The 16,297-nt window shown below is 33.5% G+C and overlaps 2 protein-coding genes and 1 non-coding gene across 16 annotated transcripts in view; 2 read left to right on the forward strand and 1 right to left on the reverse strand.

Annotated features, from left to right (window-relative positions):
• Window positions 1-16,297, reverse strand: part of LOC123011772 (potassium/sodium hyperpolarization-activated cyclic nucleotide-gated channel 2) — a 66,233-nt gene that overhangs the window by 16,894 nt on the left and 33,042 nt on the right. For 11 of the 14 annotated variants that reach the window (XM_044409394.1, XM_044409393.1, XM_044409396.1 and 8 more), the window contains one exon: window positions 8,961-9,473. In XM_044409394.1, coding sequence (XP_044265329.1) covers window positions 8,961-9,473 — 513 coding nt within the window. Of the gene's footprint in view, window positions 1-8,960; window positions 9,474-12,515; window positions 12,648-12,710; window positions 12,836-16,297 lie in introns of those variants that run through there. The other 3 variants (XM_044409405.1, XM_044409401.1, XM_044409404.1) reach the window with 3 other exon arrangements.
• On the forward strand, window positions 11-1,238 carry LOC123011775 (15-hydroxyprostaglandin dehydrogenase [NAD(+)]-like). Its single transcript, XM_044409409.1, has 6 exons — window positions 11-167; window positions 215-410; window positions 458-584; window positions 636-739; window positions 791-1,014; window positions 1,067-1,238. The coding sequence occupies exons 1-6, from the start codon at window positions 91-93 to the stop codon at window positions 1,158-1,160; spliced, it is 822 nt and encodes a 273-aa protein (XP_044265344.1). The 5' UTR covers window positions 11-90; the 3' UTR covers window positions 1,161-1,238.
• On the forward strand, window positions 13,639-13,720 carry Trnas-aga. Its single transcript has one exon. It is a non-coding gene; the product is annotated as a tRNA-Ser (tRNA).

Consider the following 16,297-nt stretch of genomic DNA (forward strand, 5'->3'; position numbering starts at 1 on the left):
CCATGGCAGTCACCTGTCTAAAATTTTGTTGTCAAATTTGGTCATGCAACTTGTCAAAATTATCAAATATTTTTTCAGATCGTTTCAATAATGTTTAGGTTACTGTTTTTAAAAAGTATTAGAAATATTGCCTCTATTTTCTTAGCGAAAAGACTGCAATGGCCCAGGTTAGTTGCAATTTAAGCGGATCAATATTATTTTTTTCAAATTTTAGAAATACCCTGCACAACTCGTCTATGGCAAGAGGCAAAAACGTGGTTCAAACAGAACAGCCCCCGAAACCTAACAAGGAAATATTTTTCCCACAATTAGGCCGCGATGGTATAAAAGACAAAGTAGCTTTAGTGACTGGGGGCACGGATGGAATTGGCTTGCGATGTGTGAGAGAATTGCTAAGAACTGGAGCTAGGGTAAGGCCGAAAACTGAATAAAACAACATTAACTGACCTCGTAAAAGGGAGTAATGATTGCAGACACAAATGAGACCAAGGGTTTCAATCGAGTGATAGAGTTTTCAAAGGATTATGGCCAAAATAGGGTAGCATTCATTCAGATCAACCCGGCTAATTATGTTTTGCTTAAAAGTCTCGTTTTATTGACAGATAATCTCATTTTACTTTATGAATGAATTACAGATGCGTTTATTAGCACCATAAATTTCTACAAGGGCTTGGACATTGTTATTAATAACATCAGGTTTAGAGAAAAAAATTGGGAAGATCAGGTTGACGAAAACATTGTGAGTTGTTTGACTGTTTTCGTTTGATAATACAGCTTTGTGTTATGACAGAAAGGGATCGTCTTAAGTACACAGCTCTGTTTGGAATTTATGGGGCGCAATAATGGAGGAAAAGGAGGAATTTTATTAAACATAGTTTCTGAATATGAAGAAAACAGTGATTCCTGTCCACTACATAGTGCTTGTCAAGATTTTGTTGTCCGCTTTGATCGATCAGTGGCAACATCACATTTCGAGACTACAAATGTCAAAGTGCTAACAATTTGCAAAGCAAGGTCTCTCTTCGCCCTATAATAACAATTCCGAGTAATTTAATATTTCTTCCAGTTTTGATACGATTGGATGCGATTTAACTACGATACTAACAAAAGGAACCAACGGTTGTGTTTGGATGCCTTGCACTTGTCCATCAGATTCTTAATAATAATTTGTGTCTAATTTGTATATGAACAAGGTATTTTTTAATAATGACTGTCTTATCCTCTCATTTTCCATTCTGTTTGAATCAATAGAGTTGTTAAGTACAAATCAGACTAATTAATGAACGCTGTTAAGTGGATTACACTAAAATTTGAGTTTATGTGTTTGACGGGTGTTAAACCGCAATTGCTGGAATGACAACCCAATCTCGCTTTGTCCAAAATAATATGTCTCTACCATGGGATACATTCGTTACTGATGTCTTTAAATTTTAACGAAGCGCAACACGCTCGTCCTTGTTATGTATTTATGCAATGAACCGCCAAAATGTCATTTACTGAGCCAAAATCAGATTTTAATTTTTACGGAACCAATTCCAATGTGACATATTTTTAGAAAAGCCTTGCCAATTAAAAATGGAAATAAGGATATTAAGCAAGAAACTCTTTGAAAAATCACTTGTTGAACCAATAGCCATCATATAGCCTTTTATTTCAGCTTTCCAATGTCTCGTGGCACTATAAGCCAAATCAATTTCTCGTGCACATAAAACATTTTTATATTCTTGTACATGTGAATAATAAAATTACAGCACAAAAGCAGTTTCCACAAATAGCGAATGTGCAGTTTTTCCCTCATTCTTCATAAATTACAAATAACTATATTTTGTAGTTGTATTTCTTCGACTCCCGTTATTACAATTAGCTATTACCTATTTTCCAAAATCAAAAAATTTTCAATAAAATAGTTCTTATTTAACCAAATATCTTTCTATAAAACTATTTTCAATAAATTATCTTTTTATGTGGGGCTGCATAATAAAACTTCATTCTGTCAATAGAAAAATGTGAGAACTGATATACCTAATGTAACCAAAGGTTTAAAAATTTGTAACACATTTTTATAGAAAATGTGTGGAATCTAAATAGCAGTACAAAGTACAAAAGTGCCACTGAATTCAAAGTATTTGTGAGTAATGAATGATACGCATTTTTTTGGATTACCGAGAATGATTACCCAATAACAAACATTCATCGGGTTAACATACATAAAACTACGCATTTAAAGTTAAAGAACCCATAGGTGGAAACGAAAAATGTAGCATCTTTTCCAGTTTTGTTGTGTCCATTTCTTGTCTTGTGAAACAAGCAATTGAAAACTTGAAATCTAACACAAAATCCGGGCTAAATCTCATAATAACATTTCTGTTTTCTGTTACAAAAGCCTCGGTATATATTTTCTCATGGCGTCTTAGATTATGTGTGGTGGTGGTGTTGTATTACTTTTGTCAAATGTTTATCCAGGTAGTTTGTTCTTTCTGAGCCTGGAGGAAATCAATACCTGCACATCAATTTTGTGGTACGTTAGAATATCCTGAGATTTTCGGCTCGAATTATTGCAGGTAGTGCGAGATGTTGTAGTTCAGTATTTGCCTAATGCACCCCAAATCTGCAAATCTCCCTGTAACAAACCCGAACCGGATCGGTGTAAAACCAAGACTTAGAAAAAAACGTGAATTTTACAGCGCATATACTTTCCGGACCATTACCTTCCTCGCATTGTACACTTGGTCGATTTAAATAGTTTAATCCTTTATAAAAATCATCCATGCAGGAAATCCGTAAAGCGAGCTGAAAATGCTTAGGTCGCAGGTCAAAAATTGTACAAATTTAGAGCACTTCCAGTGATATATTTTTATTTGCGTTGGCACTTAAAAGCGGTTTTCGCTACAGTTGGTACCGGAGTTATTGGGTTTGGGATACTGCGATGGGAACTCCGATGGAACTGTATGAAAACATGATAATAATGTCAGATTAACCTTTGCGCTGCTTTTAATGAATGGTGTCAACTTCACATTAAATGATCGCACTCGTGATTCTTTGTCTCCTAAATAGTACACCCCAATGTGCTAAATTAGGTGAAAAAATTGTAATCAAATTGTGGCAAATAAGGCAAAGAATGCTATTTTTAGACTGCCACAAACCGCAGAATCGTGAATGGTTATTTTATAATGCATTTATAAATTAACAATTTTTTTGATATGTAGATATTATTTCTGTTTCTTCTTGTCCTATTTCGTAATAAAATAAAAAGCACGATTTCTCCTGTGTCACAAATCTCTGCCATACGTTCCATTTCAATTTAGACATTCTTAAACTCTAATTCGCTTGCTTTTAGGAAGGAAATCAAGTAGAAACTTGATTAAGTTAATGTAAGGCTAGTGGTTGATTAGAATTTCTTATCGGCGTTTAACTAAAGGCACTTCCATTTTACGCTTGATCTTGCGAAAGTTTACCAAAAGTTATTTTAATGTTATTGAACTTGCTTTACAAATTTTCAGTGTAATAAATCAATTTAGATAATTGGTAATTATGTAGTTATGGAAACTGGTATGTTTAGTGAATTACATTATTAGTCCGAACATATACAATGTTTATTTACCAATTAGTTGCAATAAATAAAATTATAAAATATCAAAATTAAGCTAATTTTTATGTATTATAATTTCACCGTTCAAAAAAAAAACTTTGGTGAAAAATGTATTAAAAAAATTTGTTTCACTCAATTAGTCACTTGTTTTTTCGTTTTTCGTGAATACTTTTTAAAAATATATTGTGAAAGAAGTGAAAAGTTTTGCAGGAAAGTAGAACGCGCTCAAGCATCCAGTCGATTCAATTATTAAAATTCATTCAAGTATCTTGTTTGAGTATTCATCGTCTGAAACAATGAACTCTTAATGTTCGAAAATCCAGTAAAACTGTTATCAATAATTTATCAGTTGACAGTCGCGTGGGACATCCTCTCACAAAATGCGAAAACCATCAATGTGAGATAAAAACGTTTGTACATTTTGATGGTTGATACACTTGTAAGGCCGAGATTTAATGATACTCAAGGTCTTTGTTCATTAATGAAAAAGTGCTTAAAATAATGTGTGGGAGTGCACTAACTGTAATTACAGCTGAACGTCTTAATACTCATCGTATAGCACATGTTTCTTCAGAGTTTACATATTCATCGTTTATTTAATGTGAATTTAGAGTAAGCCGAATCTAGCTCCGCATTAGCATTCACAAAATAAACATGTTTTATGCTGCCATCTGTGTCATGCATTTATTTCATCTTCTGGAACACTGAGGTTTACCACTAGCAGGGGGAATAATCTGGGTTTAGCTAAAGAACAAGGACGAGGACACAACATCGAAGGGCAGACAAAGATTTTTGTAACTCTACTATGTTGCAAAAATAATCGTAATTATTATTATTATTAAAAAATAAGGTCAAATGAATTGACATTGAACTTTAATTTTGCGATTTCAAATTTTCCTCCCGTTTCAACCAATTACCTAACTAACCCATTTGATAGGCCCAGAAGACCCAAATGTAATGAAAATTGGCGCAACAAACAAAGCTAACTGTCACATAGATATAATAACAAATCCCGGAAGAATTCCGACAAAATTGGGAACCGATAAGTCGATAAACCGTTTTATGTTGGCTGCAAAGAATGATTATTTTGTTCTATCACTCAAGGATTTATGGCACAATAAAACCACTGAAACGACATTTAAATGAGGCTATTTTAACTATTTAGATTTTGTTCAAGTTAATTGGTGGACATTTTTCGGTATTGTCTGTTCTGTTAAAAGGCAATTTCTTTACTAATCACCTAAGCAATGGCGGTGATAATCCTTTTAAGATGTTATAAAAGCGAAATTGGCCAGTTATTACTGAAATGTGATATCTTAGACAATAGTTGGATAAAAAATCACAAGAAGATTGTGTTAGTAGCATAATAATAAGAGCAAAATACGTTTTCCAGTAGAATAGTTTTCCTACTGTTGAACTGAAGTGCACTTTTTGTGGATGTTTTTCCACAATTAACCTTCCTTTCACGGTTTGTAGACCAACAATTCTATTCTAGATTTCAGAAAAAAGCCCAAAGTAAAGTGGGTGGAAATAAAATTACACTTACATTATACATAATTCTCTTCGAAATTTTAAATTTCAGTTCTGCTAAATTTTGTTTTCTGATGTTATCGCATCAAGGCCTAAAATTTAATTTTGTAGAAAGGGTAAAGAGCATATTTGTTAAGCTGTGTGTAGAACGTGATAATGTTCGTAATTACACATTATTCTTTGTATCTTCTTGGAATGTATGTATAAATGGATGAAGTAAAACGAAAAAACAAAGTGGCTGTCTCATTCATAAATACATACAATTTAAAACAAGAAGTTTTTTCGCTTTAAAACTTACATTTAGAATAGAACTACGCACAAATAACTCTTGTTTTTCTCGCATTTTTAATTTATATTATATATTCTTTGCCTGTGACATTTACAAATTTACATGATTAAAAAACAATTAACAATTTGTAACTTGTTTCTGGTAGTTTACATTAGATGAAAGCGGTTTAGCTACTTTTAACAACCATCTGAAAGTTCCCGAAAAGCGACGGTGACAACACTTTCAAACCACTGCATCAGTGGTGGAACATTCGTTTTTAAGAAAAACAAAAAAAAACCGTTCTCATCATACTAACAGCCATAAAATTTAAAATAACAGTAAATCGACACATACCTAGCTACGAAAGAGTTATTTCTAGCACGTGAAGAGTGCGAATTACCCGTTGAATGTTTACCCTTCTATTTCTAACACAATCATTAATTACTTTATTATTTACGGTAAAAAAACTGTAAAGTAACAAAGTCAAGATTCCGACTTTTATGACTCCCAATTTAAGCAAATATTTTTCAATTTGACACAATTTTAATTGAATAATAGAAATTCTTGTCCAAGCAGGAAAAGGAAATCCATTACATTACATCACTCTATACATCAAAATTAGTTAAAACTTGTATGGCAGTGTTAGCGGAAATCTAGCCAAAATTAACGACATATTGACCCGTCCATCAAGTTTATTGTGTGGACAAGTAACAGCTCTTTACTGTGTAAAATCCATCAGAAGCTGGAATTTAAACTGTTTTAATCTTGTAATTAATTATCATGCAGTTCGTTTATTTTCTATTACAATAATAAATGGAATGCATTTAAAGGAACAACCTTGACTTTGACTCTAACTCCTGAATGGAATAAATTCCGAATTGTGCAAAACCCGTAATTTTAAGCTTGTTATATTGTTACATTTTTGCTACCATATGTAATTATTTTAAAAAAGGACGAAATTATACCTCAAATAATTAAGCGCAAATTGTATTTCCTTTACGAGTTATTGGGAACTTTATGACACTAATATACAGGCTGTCGAATGTATAATTTATCCATTATTTACCGATATATACTGTATATATTATACTCGTTTGCCTGCACAGGAAAGAGCATATTGTTGAATAGAGTATCTCAGTATCAGTAGGTACATTTTGTACTTTGTCACGAATAGGATTTCTTATGTAACAGACGCGTGCTTTATTGCATCAAAAACATACCTTACACCTTTAAACCATTTATTATCGCTTTATTTGCGATATTACATGTCACGTCTTGAGGTACAACAGCAATTTGTGGACAGATAGTAGACATCACAATCATATTCTACACAAGACTTTGAAGAAGCAAACGTAGTTTGGGTTTTCAACAAAATTTGACAATTAACCCAATAATTAATATCTCATTAATCTTCCAGCATTTGTAGTTTAAAGTTCAAGTCCATTCTTTAAAATTGTAGTTTTCAATATGACATTTTAATTGAAATCATTAAGATTTTCAATTTTTCCAAGGCGCAACCCTGTACGTAAAACATAATTAGTTAATCTAATTTTAAGTAATTGAGATTTAATTTAAATATTTGTTAATCCAGAATTTGTCCTGCAAGCATTAATTCCAAAAATTTCTGATTTGGCCTAGAAAAATATGCATTTCCCACAAGATCCATTAGCTAAATAGCATTTCTTTTCGTATGCATAACCCACCTTGTCCGAACTTTGTATTGATCCAGCTTATGAAAAACCTACCAAAAATGAAATAAATCCACTAACAAGGTCGTATAATTAATAAGACTTCGTTTCAGAACTTTTTTACCTCTCCTGCTTTTTGTAGAGATGTTTTCGATCGACAAGAGGTCATTATTAGACAGTAATAAATAACACCACTTTTGTAGACAAACGGCTCAATTAAAACAGGACGATCTAATTTAACAGAAGTTATTACAAATTTTACGATAGTGTCATCGAAGGAAGGTTTGAGGACAGAAGAAAAGAATCAGCAAGTTTTCGTTCTTCCCAATGTAAAATACTCGTACAAAGTCCTCATCAAGTTTTTATTCCGTCCCAGGAGAAATCGACTGATGGGAACCGGAGAAGGTAGAGCCAAACTTTCTTCGACATGGATTCTGATAAATTTTGAAATGAGCAAACATAATTGTGTGATTTTGTCAATAACAGGCTGAAACGACTTTCGCAGAAGTGCATAGAGGTTTTGCCAAGAACGTTTGAAAGAACATCGAATGTAACTGCCGTTTTGCAATGAAATGAATTATTAATGAATATTGACTTCTAGTGACAAATTATTCTAGCAAAATCTAAACATTTGTGCCCCACTTTAGGTGTTGATATCGTTTCTAGAATAACCTTAATGCGCATAAATCGTATAATAATTTGCGTTATACCGATTTTTATTTTCCGTAAAAAATTTATAGCTGAATTGCATTTAAGCCAACTGCGTCCGTAAAAATGGCGTAAAATTACATACCTACTAGTAAAATTAACTGTGGGCGCAATCCACGGACCGGTAAATTATTCATAACTCCATTAAAATTAATATCAACGTAAGTATAAAATCTATAAAGCTCGGGTAATTCCCTCGTAGTTATAAAGTTCTCCAAATTAAAGTAAAACAAATTTTACATACTTAAGTCCGAAAGCTTCCAGTGTTTATTAATTACAAAATGAACATGTCCGCGGTATCACAAGTAAATTTAATAAGCCGGTTTTCATATAACAAGTTGTGCATTTTTAATTGCATGTTTCCAGAGGAAATTATCGACAAGTTTTTAACTCTGGAAGTAATCCTCTTTACTGAAAAACAAGAAAATCCCCATAAATGCTTTGTAACTAAAACGAGAATTGCGAATTACACCTCTATTTTCAACTTTTCTACAAGTGAAATGAAAACAGTGCTTTCAAAGCACATGTAAAAATTTTCATTATTATCTTTAACACGACATTTGCTTTGTGTACAAAATAATAATAAGTTTTGTAGAGTGAAATTCTTTTTAACCATTCCCTTAACATTTTTTAGATATATTCAAGAATAAAAAGTTTAATTAGAGAGACTCGTATCATACAATGGTAAAGCAGAAGCAATAAAATGTCCACATCTTGTATCTTATTCTTTAACGGAAGGTCATAGAAAAGTTTATTTCTTACTTCTAGAACCCTAATTTTATTAACAACTAGTCGAAACTGCCAAACTTTGCTGAGACAGAGTTTAGAAAATACAATAGCTAGAGCCTTAATTTTTGCTACCTATTTAGTTAATGTAATTTAGTATTTAAGACGATAGTTTTTGATTTCATGCCGAATGGTGACTCAGTTTAAAGTGTCACTTCCACTGTGTATGCATTTAGGAAGTAGTCAAGATTGTTGCTAAAGGTGTCAATGCCAATTTTTATTGCTGATTCAAAATTATAAAACAAGTGTATAACTTGTGTCATGAGAAATTGCAGTTAATCACATGGTCATGAAGTATTACAAGATAAAATGTCTGGAAGCATGTTTTTGCAAGAATTAGCAACTTAGATTTGGTTGCTATTAGCATTTTGCACTTTTGTGTGGTACTTACCGAAAGCTGGAGCATGGATGAATGACCCAGTGTCCGGCGGCCTTCTGCCGTATCCGTTCCTTCATGAGTGCCTTCTTGGAACCGAAGAGTTTCATGGCAAGTTTGTTGTCAGTGGGCTGAAAGAGGGCCTGCAGTTGGTTCTTGATGAAGCTCTGTTTTCCGGCTTCGGCCGATCCGAGGGGAGTGGGCCCCGGTTCCTCTTTGGGGGTGCCGTAGAGCGAGACATCGTCCACGCCGAAGTGGACCTTGCCGCTGCCCTTGTAGTTCATGTCGTTGGAGAGGTAGTCCGCGATAAGCAGCGTCTCGTCATCGAGTGCGGTCACCAAGGAGTCGGTGCACGTGTTGGTGTTCTCGATGCTGATCTTGATGGAGTCATCCTTGGCCAAGCGGCGCGGCGGCGGCGAACGGATCTCTTCTTCGGACTGAGCCGCGGCCACCCGTCCGTTCGCTAGCCGGAGACTGGGCACGCGCCGAGCTCCACCGCGTCTTTCTCCACCGTCCCCGCCGCCGTCCCTGCAACAAGCAACACGACAACATCACCACGTGCTCTCTCGACGGCGACGAGATCCACACCGACATATGTTGCCGGAAAATCGCGTCCGGAACTACGCTCGGAATACCAAGCGGACGGATGAGTCCCACCTATTTTACGGGACTTGACTTTCTAAGGGCAAATTCCGAAGAGAAAGGGTAAGGGTTTAAAAACGCGTTCTGTGTTACGATGGTCATTATTATGCTCTTCGTTCATTCAAAAATCGAATATAATTTTACCTCTAGTTTTAGCAGTAAACTCTCTTTTATTCTTTCAAAATATTTTTAGTATATCAATTTTACTCATTATCCAAATTATTCTCACTATAATACACAATCATCAATCATTATATGAAAATAAATCCTCTTCTAGATTTCTGGAAAAAGCTGTCATTCGTATTTGTTCCTAATATTGATTTTATTTTTATTGCAGACCCATTTTTTTATTCCAACAATATCAAAATTAAAAAAAAATAAATAAACCAAAAATATTACGATTATAACACATAAGAGTACAAATACATTTACATATTTCTTTTAAAAGTATGTTTTGGATTAGTCCTGAATTATTCAGGAAAACTCTACATTCTTAATGAAATGAGATAAAAACAAATTTTCAATTTCGATATCTACCTTCAAAAATTCGTCAAAATGTTGACATTATTTATGCTAATTTTATATTTGCTTTTCTTTTTTGTAGCTATAGTGAATATATAAGTCATAAAACACTCTTTACAAGTTTTTCTCCTCTTTGAAATTCTTCTCGTATTTCTTCACTATAATACGTGTCTTAATTAAAAGTCAAGTTTGTTATTTACGAGACGATATAACAAGTTTCTAACATAATGCCTTGTCTAGAATAAATAGCACATTAACGTAAGCATTTTATTTTCTATACTACATAAATCTAATATTAAATTAATTGCGATGTAATTGAGCTTATACAAAATAAAAGCAAATTTTACCAAAATTTTATAATTTTCATGGATAGCTTTGACGCCAAGTTTAAAAATACACCTGTTAGTTAATAGAGGATAAGTACTTGGGTTAAATTATTTTTAAAACACCGGCCAACTAAGTGTAAGTATGTACATTTTTGAAAATGATTAATTAGGTACATGCGTATCATTCACAACTCTATTTTATTTTAATGGAAGAATTGTAGCGTTTTTCATTTTTGATACATTTTTGCTGTGAAACGTGCTCGAAAGAGGCAGATGATGCTTATCATGCAGATAAGAGAGGCAGATGATGCTTATTTAGTTCCTGCTTTGAGAAACAAAGTGACAGAGACAAATTGAAGATTAATTTTCAATTTTTTATAATTGCAATATTTCATCAGAGTAACGAAAATTTATTAAGAAAATTGAAGAAAATTGTGTTTTTTAAACTTTTGACCTTACTTTGACCCTCCTAATTTTCCAGAAATAAAAAAAATCATAGTTTTATTTAAAATGTAAATATTTCCACCGGTCACGGTAATTTGCAAAAGAATGGTTATATAATCCGACAAAGGTGGCTCTTGGCAAAGCAGGTTTGGTTATAAAAAATGCGGTTTATAATGATTTGAATAACAACAATTTATTTTTTAGATATTTATCTTATTATTGTGAATTGTCCAATAGAATAATTCTGCTTTTCTTAACTTTTATAAAAATATTTATCTACTTTAATAAATAATACAAATCACCTTAACCAGAATGTCGGAAAGAAACAAATCTACTACGTATTTTAATTAGTTAATTGCCTCTTTTGTTATTTAATTTTTAATTAACATGATTATGGCTAAGTAATTACTAATTATGTCTAAGCAGACAATTTATCTTAATTTTTTGAATCCATGTTTTTTACACATAGTTTGGAAAAATGATAATTTTATGTATTCCCACATTCTTGAAATTTACTTTTATGTCTGTAGTGTTTCATATACTCGTAGATAAAGATAACTATTAATCTTAAATGATTTGGTCTCGGTTTTCTACAACTAATTGAAATGTAATTAGCATTTATTTACAGCGACACAGCAAGCAAAATCTGTTAGAAATCAGAGTTAATGTTCTAGATTATGCTACAAAATTCTAAAAAAAGTAAGTTTACAATCAATGGCGAAAAAATCAAATATCCTTGTGATCGTAAACGTCGATCCGTTTATTTTTCCACATGTCCTATGACTCCTATATTTTTTAATAACATACCTAGTTGGAGGCCACATAAGCTCGACTATAAATAATATTTTCTAAAATCAATTTTTTTACTGTGCTTATAAGTAGGTCGACTTATGTGAAAAAGATATAAATTAATGATAGTATTTTGGGTTATTGTAACTTGTTAGGTCAAGTTCAATTGTACTTGCAGCTGTCTTTTGCTAAAAAGTAGTGCACGCAATCTATTTAGCAATCACAGACTCTATGACTTGCATTAAACTATTTTTTATAAAAATTTTACTTTGCCATGACCAAATAAATGGTAACTAACATACTTTTAAATGAAAAAAATCATTTCAATGACGACAGCGCATCCAAATTGCTCGCCCAATAATTAAAATTCGAAAGGTCAAAGTGATTATATTGCTTTCCCACAAAATGCAAAAAAGCCAAAATAAACCAATTATTTATTGTTGAGTACCTGTGTTCTGGACGTCTATGACGCCGATCGGATATTATGGACCGGAAGAAATCCAAGTTGTAACAATGTCAGTGAATTTCAAACAATTTAACAAAAATTCCAGTAAACTATTAAGATAATTAAGTCACATGAGCGTATGGTGATCACATTGAACTTAAAATTAACTTGATTCATTATTGTTGAGCTGAATTATAAAAGTCAGATTTGTCCACTGCTCGAACACCGAACTGAAGTAAATCTTCGAAGTCAACAATAACAACAACAATACAATTAAATCACTTATTTTGTCAAGTAATAACTAGAATTTAATTGTGAAGCTATAAAAAGACCAAATCGTAAAATCAAAAACACTCCGCCAAACCAGGGAAATATTTTTTAATTCAGGAAAATGTGACTTACTCACGCTCGTGTTTGGTTGAATGAATAATCCTTTTTCTTTTTGTAACAGATGCAACAGTGTAACTTCTGGAAATTTACCGCCGGCAACAACTGTAGAATATCTCACTAAACCAAACAGTAAACACTAGTTAAAACGCGAATGGAGACCAAGCACGGCTCTTTATTACATGTAAAGATCCGACTCAATAAACTTACATGATCTAAAAATTTGTCACACTGTCAAACATGTTAATTTTGACCTTAACTCTTGGTCAGTGGTGAACCTCAAAACTTCGTGAGGTCCCATTAACTCGCTTTCTACTTAGTATGAGGTGCTAATATAAGACTAGAAGACTATCTTAAATTGCTTTTTGTTGGAGTGACCGTTTTTCCTACCACTGAAGAAATAGCATTCCAGATTTATCAGCCGTAACATTATGCTATTTCAAAGAGTAGCAACATATTGTTTCATATTTTAACATATGTTCAACTTATCTTATATTTACATTTTAATTACCGCGTGCATTATTAATTAAGTAAATAACGACTAGTTTTATTATCTTATTATCTCGTCGTATTGATTTCTAGAATTTTTTCTCTAAATTAATCGCAGAAATCATAATAGAACGTGATCAAATTGAGTTAAAATTCAGTGCTGCCATTTGTCTTCATTTATTTGTTGTCTCATTTTTTTGCGTATGTTTGTTTCAATAACCAAGGTACGCGATATAACAGTTTTAACAACAAAATTAATAAAGCAATTGTAAAAACAAGTCAACGAGGAAAAAATTAATTTATTGCATTGATTTCCTATTTTTATGCATGAAACATCATAGAGGACGAGGTATTTTCGGTTCATTTTGTAGCTCGAAGGAAATGTCTATTCGGAAGTAGGTAACGGTTTAATACCAAGAGGAAGACGTGCGTAAAATTTATTAACCCCAACCTTGCGAACCGCTGGAATTACACAAGAAAAGTTTGTGTCTTTGCGTCCAGGTAGAATTATTCAAATGACTTTTTTTATTTACTAGTTTGAATTTGTGTTCATTTCGTATTCAGTGAGTCGATCAATGAATTTCTAATTCGAAAAGCCTGATTTAGGTCGAAGCACGCTCACAAAATCACTCGAAAAAATCTTGCGTGAGCAGTCGTGGCCGAGCGGTTAAGGCGTCTGACTAGAAATCAGATTCCCTCTGGGAGCGTAGGTTCGAATCCTACCGACTGCGTGCGGTTTTTTTAATCACTTGGTTTTTTAAAAATGGATTTGGTTAGAAATTGCTCTGCATGCTGTTACTTTTTCACGAAATAATCCTTCACTGGAAGCGTCAAGTTCACTCCAGGTTGCGATTCGATTGATCCAATTTCGGCTGTTGTGACGTCACGGAGGCTCCCTCTAGAGCTTTCTGAATGATGGATGTCCCCACCTGTGCGCTCCGGTTCGTATAACGATACCGCCCGGATTAAATTGTGTTTGCAGAATGTGTGAACTAATGGCCGGTTTGTAAATCATCTTGAACAGCTATCTATTGCGACTGCAGGTCAAGTTCCTCAAATGCGAGCCAATTTTTTCCGCTAAGAAAATTGATGGGGTTTCGTGGTAGGTTAGTCCCGATTTCCGCTGAAATCCTGAACGACCTTTCTCCGGAAATATCGCTCGCTGCAATTTTAAAGCGCGCTGAAAACGAAACAATCTTACATTGAGTCGAGAAACTTTTCTCGGACTAAATAATTTATTTCCAAGTCTGGACTCGAAAAAATCGAAAAGGTCGCTGTAAACTTTTCATTTTGCCAAACCTTGGACCGGTTAAAAATTGATGTCGTTGTGAAGAGGTTGAGGTAGGCGTCGTATTTTTCAACAAAAAGCTAATCAATAAGGCACAGCCGTTACAAATCCTCGAGAGACGGCCGTCCATGGCCCTCCCAATTGATTTTCCACCTTCATTTCCAACTTTTACAAAAACTAGTGCAATTCAAAAGATGCTCTGCAATTTATTTCCCCGGTGGTTACGTGTGGGGGATGAACATGAATATTAATTGATTTAAATTATTCAAAGATACCAACCGACTGGTTGGTGTCAAGGAAGTTGAGATGAGGAAGACGTGGCTCAGTTCGGCCGATTCCCATGTAACCGTGACCGAGATTCGATGCAAATCATGATCTTGTTCTGTATAATCAACGACCTTGCCATGTACCACAGAGAAATGGCCTCACTTCACCGTATTTCACGTTCTTCTCTTTTTATGATTCAACGTGCTATAATTGCCTGCCATTGGCAATGAAATTGTTTCCGCTCTAGGCACTGTTAAAGCGATATCATTTATCTTCGTCAGCATTGATCGCTAAATATAAATTATAATTTTGATTTATTCACCGCAAGATAACAACACCACCGAACCGAAATATCTTCGGCTTCCTTCGGGAAATTACCCTAAAATGTTTCTTTAAACGTAATCTCGAAGAAAGCACGATAAACATAATTATGCCAATTTTTTAGCTTTTTTGACAAGCTTTTGCTATTTTTTCCCTACTCATCCAGTGCTTTCCAAGTTATCAACGTTTTATTCTACCATTATTAAATTACAACTCTTACAATAATTATGTTACAAGTCACATTCAGAATTTGCAAAGTAAAGTATAATTTAAGTTTCATTAAACCTAAATGAATGTATCTTGTGATGCAGGAGTAATAAAGCTGAGAAAAGCTCCTTAGACACTTAGTAACTTAACAAGATAATATCTACGGTCGAAGAACACGTGTCTCACATGGGAATTTGAGGTAGAATCCAATCATAAACGATTTGAAGACACCAAAAAAAAAAAAACTGAGAACGAGATCAAATTCTCAATAAAACGAATTATTGATACGTAATTCCGTCTAGAATTTTATTGCAGTTACATTTTTCAATATTTTCAAATAAAAATAACGTTTCGATGTGTACAAGTGATATCTCCACCGACGCGACACTTAAAATTAATTCCACTGCTTGTTCTTTTCAATGTAATTTCTCTTAACTGCTGTCGCAGCTAATCAAGATTGGCAAAGGGAGAATGGGAGCATTAAAACGCGTCTCAAGCATGCCTCGAGCATGTTTTATTGAATTTGGATCAGCCTTTCTCATGGGTTTCACAATTCAGATGAATTCTAACTTCGTTAAAGTACGAGTATTGCTAGAAGCTAGATAATATCTGAAAGCTCCGAGATTTCGCATTATCATCATACATAAACATGAAATTCTTTGCAAAGGAGAGATTGTGTCAAAACATCTATCTGAATAGGCGATTAGATAACTTTTGAGACTTTCTTACTATAAACAAAAGGTTTCTATTTTTATTTGTAACAAACAAAGTAAGTTTATCGGCAATGACAACAGTATAACATTGTTGAATGGCAGCTATCAAATCCCTGAGTGATGAGGTTGTAACTAAAACATTTACTTGCCATCGTAAGGCAAAGATTTATTACAACTGGGGATTCCGGGTTTCGAAAATATATCCTCAAATCAATCATTTCAAGAAATACAGATACAAAAGACTACAAAATTGACTAGTTTCAAAAAATATAACATTCTGTTATATTTCGAAACGTAAAATAAAAGTTAACCAGCTAAAAGTGTTTGGCTTTTTGGTGGTAGTGATAAATAAATAAGTAAAGGCATTTTCGTAAGCTTCAAAGAACAAACCGCTGCTTTTTATAAGCTCTTTAGATACTTACGAAAAAGCAAGATTAGAAAAATAAACTCCTAAGTCAGAATTTGTGTTATGTTCTTGCTGCTGGAGTTTCAGGATGATAAAGTGTTCAATT

This window comes from Tribolium madens, unplaced genomic scaffold (genome assembly GCF_015345945.1).
Source record: "Tribolium madens isolate multiple individuals breed KSU strain unplaced genomic scaffold, Tmad_KSU_1.1 Scaffold_91;HRSCAF=231;Tcas5.2_LG7, whole genome shotgun sequence".
Lineage (NCBI taxonomy): Eukaryota > Metazoa > Arthropoda > Insecta > Coleoptera > Tenebrionidae > Tribolium > Tribolium madens.

Coding starts and splice junctions, on each gene's coding strand:
- LOC123011775 (XM_044409409.1), top strand. CDS start 91: ATGTTTAGGTTACTGTTTTTAAAAAGTATTAGAAATATTGCCTCTATT. Junction 168..214: donor AAAAGACTGCAATGGCCCAG/GTTAGTTGCAAT, acceptor TTCAAATTTTAG/AAATACCCTGCACAACTCGT. Junction 1,015..1,066: donor CTAACAATTTGCAAAGCAAG/GTCTCTCTTCGC, acceptor TATTTCTTCCAG/TTTTGATACGATTGGATGCG.